We start from the raw sequence: 9,043 nt of genomic DNA, 5'->3' as shown, positions 1-9,043 counted from the left end.
GATAAACAAGAATCAGAACTCAATTAGTTAGATTAAGTGATTATGAAGATTTTTTAATCAAGACATAAGAGATCATTGTGAACTATTGAATAAACCATGATGGTTGAATCAGAACTTGTTGATAACAAATAAGCCACGACAAATGATAATTGGCAAGGTGCAATGAAGGAAGAGCTCAAGGCCATTGAGAAGAGAAATACTTGAGAACTGGTCAAACACAGGGGTAAGAAAACTATAGATTTGAGGAAATTTTACAAGCGTAAGTTGATTCCAAATGGTGAAATTTTCAAGTACAAGGAAAGACTAGTGGAAAAAGAGTTTCTTCAAAAACATGGAATTAATTTTAATGAAGTTTATGCACAAGTGGATAGGCTTGAAACAATAAGTCTTGTGGTGTCCATTGCAACATATAGAGTTTGGAAGATTTGTGAACTTGATGTGAAGTCAACATTTTTAAATGAACCTTTAGAAGAAGAAGTCTATGTGAAGTAGTAACCAAGTTTAGAGATTAAATCCAAGAAGAAATGGTGTAAAGGCTAAAAAAGGAACTATATGGACTGAAGCAAACACCTAGAGCATGGAACAAAAGGATTGATAGTTTCTTGCTAAAGCTAGATTTCCATAAATACACATCAAAACATAAAGTGTCTTTGAGAGGGTTCAGTGAGCAAGATCAAGTCATCATATGCCCGTATGTGGACGATCTATTAGTCACATGTTCTAATGAAGGTGAATTAGCAAAATTCAAGGCAAGCATGAAGAATGAGTTTGAAATGTAAGACTTAGGAAACTTGTCATACTTCCTAGGAATGGAAATTATAATCACAAAGGATGGAGTTTTCTCACATCCGAAGAAATATAGATAGGACATAATGAGGAAGTTCAAGATGAGCAATTGCAACCCTATAATTATATATATGGAGACCAATAACATTAAAATGAAGAAGGAATCAGACGATGAGCTGGTAGATGCATATTATATAAGAAGATCATTGCCTCTTTAAGATATCTTTGCAACATAACACTAGAGATTTGTCATAGTGTGGGATTGATTCGTAGATACATGGAGAAACCAAAACTATGTCATTTACTTACAATAAAAATAATCTTGAGATACATTAGATGTACAACAGACCATGGAATACTCATGCCACATCAACAAAGCATTGGGATGGAGGCCAAAGTCTGTGGTTATTCTGGCTAAAATTGGAGTAGTGATTAAGATGATAGAAAGATAACAAGAGGTTATTTGCTCATGATTAGAGCAACACCAATTTTAGGGAGTTCGAAGAAGTAAGGGATTGTAACTCTATATTCATGTGAGGCAAGTTATGTTGTAGCTTTGAGGTATTTGTGGTTCATGAACTACATTGAATCAAACCACATTAATAGTTCAGTTCAATTTTCAATAACAATATAATTAATCATTAAAATGGTTTTAGTTTAGTTTAAAATCAGTTTGTATTTGTAAACTAGTTTATAATGAGTTTGCATTTATAAACTGGATTTATATTTTGAAATCTTTTATAACCAAATTTTTTCAACATTTTTTTAGAAATAAAATTAATTTTAAAAAATTAATTTTTTTAGCCTTAAATAGTCTTTTGGTCTCTGTAAATTGACGTGTTTTTACTTTTTGTCCATGTATCTTTTTTTTCTTTCTGGATAAAGCCCTTAAATGTTAATTTTCTTTTGATTTTAGTCCCTAAAATTAAAATCTGCAAGAAAATCCGCAAATTTTATGCGGATTTTAACTTTAGGGAATAAAATCAAAAAGATTTTAATATTCAGAGATTATTTTCAGAAAAAAAAAGATACAGAGATGAAAATAAAGAAAAACATATCAACTTATAGAAACTAAAATATTATTTAAGTCTTTTTTTTAATTTTAAAAAAAAATATTTTAAATTATTTTTGGATTTTTTTTATTTGAAATTTTTTTTATATTTTTTCTTGATTTTAAAAAAAAAACTTTTTTTTTAAATTTAAAAAAATATTTTGAAATAATGTTTTTTAAACTAATTAGTTAAATGGTTTAAACTAATATTAAATTTATGTTTGGTCAACTGAATTATTTTAATATGTGGCTCAATTTTTTAATTATTTAAATTGTTCAATTTTTTAATTCACTACAATTCAATTTAGGTATATGGTTCAGTTAACCATATTTTTGCATGCTACTTGTTGCATACTTCTACCTTGCATGTCAAAGTATAAAACAACAAGAATGTAAAAAAATTGATAAAACGAAATTCTAACTCAAACGAGTTGAATCACATCGAATATTATTCCATATAATTAGTTAATACATGGAAGCTTACTTCACACTATTAGTACATGGATGATCATTTTACAGCATTATTGGGTATCTCTCAACAAAAAAGCTAGAGATAATCTAAAGTGAAGAAAACTCCATTTTTATTTGCTTGAACTTGAAATCAAACTTGAACTTTATTCGAAGTGACACTGATTTCCTTTGAGTTCATTACATATATTTATTCCAGAACCAATGTTGTCTCCAAACTTTGTCAGCCATGTCTTCAATGGGCACATTCTTTGTCTCCGGAATCAAGAACACAGTGAAGATGCCCATAATAAGAATCCAAGCAGAGAAAAACAAGAAGATTCCGAACTTAAGGTAACACAACATGGACAAGAAACCTTGTGCAACAATAAAGGTGAACAACATGTTTGTGAACACTGTCACACTTTGTCCAGCTGATCTTGTCTCTAGAGGAAATGTCTCACTGGGAACCAACCATCCGAGTGGACCCCACGACCATGCGAAAGATGCGACGAATGTGCATACCATGACCACGACCAACATTGCAAAGCCTTTGTCTAAATTATCTGAGTGATCTTGGAGTTTAATACCGAGGATTACTCCAATTATAATTTGTGAGATAAACATTTGTACACATGCTTCTAATAGAAGCACTCTTCTCCCAACTTTGTCGACGAAATAGACTGACACTAAGGTTGAGAGGACGTTCACACCTCCTGTGATCACGGATGAGTATAGAGATGCATCACTGTGAAATCCTAAGGTGCTGAACAATACTGGTGCGTAGAACATGATTGCGTTGATACCCGTGAGTTGTTGGAACACCTTTACCAAAATCAGACAAAATTATCAGACTAGCTATAGATAGATTAACAAATATTATAAGCAATGTTTATAAAATCAGACCAAACTGGTTTGGCTTGGTTTGTTCGACCAAACCAAACCATGTTCGGCTTCTGAACATGTCTGTCTTTGAGGCTGTGTAAGATGGTCTACGCACAAAGGTTAAGAGTATAGTTATTGAGTAGTGACCTGCATAAAAATGGCAATGATCAATGGAGGACGATTGTGGGACTTCATAAGGTCCTTGAAGGGACTCTTGACCTCTTTAGCCACTTTACAGGCTCTAAGAATATCTTCATACTCTGGTCCAATGTTTTCGACACCACGGATCTTTCTTAGCACGACCTTCCCTTCTTCTTCAAAACCCCTTTCAATGAGACTGTTAGGAGTATCATCCACTATGAGTGAACCTATTGTTAGCATAAGTGCAGGAACACCAGCTCCAGCCAATGATATTCTCCATCCATATCCACCTGCTATTCTGTTTTCCATATAAACATTCATCACATTCCATTCAAGAAATTCCAATTCATTATTATTAGAATGTTATCATCAAGATCATTAGTCAGATTAAACTCACTGTGCTGTTTTCCAGTTCACAAGGTTTGCTATGAAAATTCCAATGGTGATGTTCAGCTGAAACATAATGTTAAGCGCACCGCGAATTCTCGTTGGTGCTATCTCAGATAGAAACACCGGCACTGCCTGATTGGCGAAACCAACACCGCAACCAAGTAAGATTCTTCCCAAAATTAGGAGAATAAGGCTTCCTGCTAAGGCACTTAAGGCAGTGCCGACAATGAAAACAACTCCAGCTAGCAACATAGTTTGTTTCCTTCCTAGCTGTCTTGTCACAGGAGATGCAACCATGGAAGCTACCAAAGCTGCAAGGTAAAGCGATGATGTGAACAACTGAAGCTTCTGATTATCATATTTGCAGTAATTGCTTTCAGCAGCAGGTTGTTGTACTCTTCTGTATATGTCCGGAAAAAACTCTGCCAAGAAGCTAGGCATTGATGTCACACCACCTGCATTAATACATTCACATTAAATAACTACGTGTGTCTCTTTCAGTGTCACTATCAGTGATACAAATGTCAGATACCAGACACCTAAATTGTTGGAGCTACATATATAGTAAGTGTACCTGAAATGCCAATATCGTAACCAAACATAAGACCACCGGTAGCAGCCATTATGCAAGAGATAATGACAGCACCTGTGATCCTAGCTTCAAAAACTGTATCATCTGAACTTGTTGTAAATCCTCCACCAGCCATGATTACTGATTAAACGATCAACCTTATGGAATTAATTTAATGTGATTTCAACTTGCATGAATGAAAGATAATCCTTGATTAACCATTCATTGTTAGGACATTCAAGCCTTGCAGGAGGAACAAGGATATTGAATGAGATTATAGATTAATGGATGATCACGAGACTTTTGGATGAAGTTTCTGTTCTGACAATGTAGATATATATATACATATCACAAGAGGTTTGGAGTGCAATAATGTCGGAAGAGATAAGAGAAGGATGTTGAAACATAAAACACAGATCCATGTCTTTAGATTATTGGATGGATGGGTTGAAAAATAAAAGTAAATTGTTATAGCTATTAATAGCTAACATTTTCATTCAGTTTCTTGTTAAAATAATCATTGGCAATAGAGCTAGGACAACTATTCAACAAAAGATTGAAACAAACAACAGCAACAACTAAGTTTGAACAAGTCTGGATTGGTCACAGAACCAAACATATACTGTTTAGAACACACAAAATTAATATTTTCTTTAATAATAAAAAAAAATTGGATTTCAAGTGGCATGTGCTATAATGTTTTACATTTAAAGAATGAATATTTGTAAAATGATGAAGTATATGTACCAAGTTGATATTTGTACCGCATATATTTATTATATTTGTAATAGTTGTAGCAACTTATAAATTTGAGAGATGCTTAAAATAATGGAGTTATCAAAATTTATTAAAAATAGAAAAACCTTGGTAAAACCCTTTAAAAAAAATTGCCATTGAAACGAGATTTTAGATTTGGGAATGAATTATGCGTATGGAAAGGATTAACATCTTAGCATATTCAATTGAAAATTATTACCACTAATTGATTGTGCCTAATCTTTATTAACTTTTGAATATTTGTTTTCTTCTTATAATTAAATGTGAATTTAAAATAAAAATATTTTGTATCGTCTGGGAGTCTAATAATGGCGGTCCAGAGAGCAAAATGACTTGCTGCACCATATGCGAAGCAGGTGCATCAGGATTGCCTTATGTGAAACAAAGTTCACCACACATTGCCTCAAATATTTGTGGTCTCAATAAAATATTGGATTTATTAGGTCTCAATAGAATTCATTGTCCTTAAGCGTTTTCTCACTTTGGACCTTCCATTTGGGAGACTGCGTGCATCCCGAATGTGTTAGCTCGGGATATGGCGATATAGAATGCACTTCCCTTAAGGGCTTTATCCCGTTGGACATCACGTTTGGAAGACTATGTACAATCCGGATGTGTCAACCCGGGATATGGAGATATAGAATGTACCGTCCTTAAGAGCTTTTCCTTTTGGGCCTCACGCTTGGGGACTATGTACATCACGAATGTGTCAGTCCGGGATATGGCGATATAAAATGCATCATTCTTAAGCGCTTCGTCCCTTTGGGCCTCACGCTTTGGGGACTGTGTACATCCCGGATAGGTCATCCCGACATAGGGGTTAACTCGAAGATATCTCGCCCATATTTGATTGGCGTTACACCCATAGATCGACTTGGGGAGGAATTTCATTACACCCATGCACGCCTTTATAAACATTTAAGAGTATGGCGTTAGAACATTTTAATATTTTCCCAAATCACACAATAAACAAACATCTGCATTAATGGGTATTCAAAGTTGTCTAAACCCCATCATCAAGAACACATATTATATAAGCAAACGAAACTTGAGAGAGAAAGACAAGTGAGAAAGAATATAGAAAATTCAACCACTATGACTTTTTTGTGGGCCTGTCTGACACGCATCAAAGGAGTTATCAAATTGGTGTTCAGTATAGGAACTTTTGGCGCCCACTCTAAGACTTAGGTAAAACTTTTCCAGACTGCACAAAATTGTGATCAACGCATTCGCCGTCCTTACATGACCATGGCGAGCTGCAGCAACCGTGAACTACAAGTTATTATGGAAGAGCTGCTCGATACCGTGGAGAGTTTGCATCAACAAAACAAATTATTGCAAGGCGGTGTTCACACCATGCTACAAAATCAACAACACACCCATCCAGAGGACGAAGGTTTGGAGGATCCTATTGACACTCAACCATTAACATAAGAGATCTGGAATGATCAGGCTCTAGAAAATTTCAAGCCACCACCGATTGCCACATTTGACGGTGTCATACTCCAAGTTTTCCCTTCATTCAATAAATTAATATATACATCATGACTTCTGCATCATCTGCATGTCCAAATAAATTTTCGGTTGTACAGACAGACCGGTTAAATCAATTATCAAATGTACATAAAATTTACGGTTGGAAAATTTCGAGATCGAGTTTGCAGACGTTAGTTTTATTAATCTATGGTTTGTGTAATTTAAACCTGGCGTGCTCGTTTTATTTTTCGACTTCTTTTGCATTTTGATAAGCCTAAGCCTTTTCAACCGAGCCTTTTTTACTTTAAAATTTGATCAAAAACTATATGTTTTCTATAAGTTTATTTCACGCTGATCACTTTAGTGCATTCATCTGATACATGTGCATTTGTCAAAGTTTACATTTTTACCCATATGCATTTTTATCATCAAATAAAGTCACCATAATCATTCTTTATAGTAAAATAGTCAATATTTTATATGTTGAAGAAATTGACTAAAATTGTATTTTTTCATTATTCATTTTGAAAAATAAATTATTGATCATTTGATTTATCATCATAGTATCCATTTGAATTTTATTAATTATTTGCATGCATCATAAAACAAAAATTAATATTTCTAGAAGACTTGAAATATCTCTTATATATTACATCATATTCCATGTAAATATTACATCATAATTCATTATTTAATTAATTAAGTTTCTAGAAGGCAATCACATCATTCTCACCTCTTTTTCATAATTTTTAAACATATACTTTTTAGAGTTTATAAGTAAAACCCTTCTCATTCACAAATCTCACAAAGAATCACTCAGAAGAAAAATGCAAAATTTTGCACAAATTTCTCTTTAATTTTCAAGTCACTTTTTATTTTTCTTTATTTATGTAGGCTTTTAATGTTTATTGTTTATTTAATTTTATTTGTATTATTATTCTTGCTACACTTAATTAGTATCTTAATCAACACCATTTTGCATGGAAACTTCATTGATTCAAAATCAAGAGTTTAAAGCGTTTTGAACCTCCATGAGCAAAATTGATTAAATATGAATTATTTTAGTTTATTTAATTTTTTTGCATTGTTATTCTTGCCGCACTTAATTAGTATCTTAAATCACCATCATTTTGCATGTAAACTCCATTGATTCAAGGCTTAATTAGTTATGAAATCCTTTAACTTAATTTTAGACATCACTTTAATCCCTTAGATAATAAACCTTACAAATTGGTCCCTAAATATTAGTTTCTTTAGCCAACTTGATCCTTTCAATTAAATGTTGTTGAAAAATGTTAAGTTTGATCTATGTGGTATGACAACAAAGCATTTCTTAAAAATATGAGTCAAAATATGTATGACAAACGAACTACAATAAGCACTCTTAAATAGCGAGGGGTTTTAAATCTAATTTGAGGAGGTATTTGACCTCTACAATTGCATAAATACATCTTGTAAACTGGCCATATATTCTTACAATAGCATCACCTTTCAATAACATCATCCTATGATTGAAAATGCCTAATTTTTCTCTACAACTAAATACTAATAAAAATAATAATCTACCTAATTAAGCAAAACAAAAAATTTAACTTGAAAATCAGCCTCTAATGTAAGTTTTCTTCATTTGTTTCACCATGCAAACTAGCATATCATTAAGTGAATAAACCTACACATAACATGAGACATAATCACACTTGACAAAATCCATAACAAAATTTAGAAACATAGTACATTTTATGAAAAAAGATTATGGCTCCATTGCCATTAACACATGAAACATAGCATATTTCATTGTATATTATTTTTAACAATCTAAATAATAGTATCTTTTATTATTCAATCAGATTTGAAATATCCATTTACTCATTTGTAGTGGTGCTTAATAGTATAAAACTAAAACATATGCAATATAACACTAGTAATTAGTTGTATAAGAAACAATATGCAATATAGTAGTTCTAGTAATTAGATGCAAATAAGCTTACATGATTAGCAACATATTTTCACTGGAAGCCAACTTCTCATAAATTCATAAATTCTAAGACAACAAATATAAGAGGTTTAGTATGCAAAAAATTATAATGGCTCTTAACCTTATCATTTGCAACAAAGTTTAGAATTTGCATATGTGAAAAGTTCAATGTACCAATATATTTGATTGCTGCAAGTTTACAAATAACAATGCTTAATAATGAAAATATTTGATATACCGAAAAATTAGGCAAAAAGAATTCAGATAATGAAGTTAAGAGTGTGATTCTATTAAAGAAATTTATTACTTACTAGATTTTTTTTGCCTAAAGTTACTAAATCTCATCAAAAAGTGTTTTGTTATTTTCTTGCAAAAATTGATATGTGGTAATAGAACCAACAACTCAAAATTCCAATCGAAGAATTTTTTCTTCACGAAACCTAAGCATCATTTTGCCTAATAGAATTTTATGCTATTTGCTCCCTTCTTAAAACACCAGCAAGAGTTGTCTGCATGATGCCAAAAATAGTGATGAATAAAACTC

General features: G+C 32.3%; 1 protein-coding gene across 1 annotated transcript; it reads right to left on the bottom strand.

The window, feature by feature from the left end:
• Positions 1-2,238: 2,238 nt before the first annotated feature.
• On the bottom strand, positions 2,239-4,817 carry LOC127097493 (sugar transport protein 13). The gene is made up of 4 exons (XM_051035992.1): positions 4,275-4,817; positions 3,708-4,155; positions 3,317-3,608; positions 2,239-3,109 (listed from the first exon to the last, which is right to left on the bottom strand). The coding sequence occupies exons 1-4, from the start codon at positions 4,405-4,407 to the stop codon at positions 2,486-2,488; spliced, it is 1,497 nt and encodes a 498-aa protein (XP_050891949.1). The 5' UTR covers positions 4,408-4,817; the 3' UTR covers positions 2,239-2,485.
• Positions 4,818-9,043: the final 4,226 nt, after the last annotated feature.

Source organism: Lathyrus oleraceus, chromosome 6 (genome assembly GCF_024323335.1).
Source record: "Lathyrus oleraceus cultivar Zhongwan6 chromosome 6, CAAS_Psat_ZW6_1.0, whole genome shotgun sequence".
NCBI lineage: Eukaryota > Viridiplantae > Streptophyta > Magnoliopsida > Fabales > Fabaceae > Lathyrus > Lathyrus oleraceus.
This window is presented reverse-complemented; position numbering and strand designations above follow the sequence as displayed.

Excerpts from the sequence above, each read along its gene's own strand:
- LOC127097493 (XM_051035992.1), bottom strand. The coding sequence starts at position 4,407 with ATGGCTGGTGGAGGATTTACAACAAGTTCAGATGATACAGTTTTTGAA. Across the intron at positions 3,609-3,707 it reads GTGAACTGGAAAACAGCACA|AATAGCAGGTGGATATGGAT; the intron begins GTGAGTTTAATC and ends TATGGAAAACAG. Across the intron at positions 3,110-3,316 it reads TCATTGCCATTTTTATGCAG|GTGTTCCAACAACTCACGGG; the intron begins GTCACTACTCAA and ends ATTTTGGTAAAG.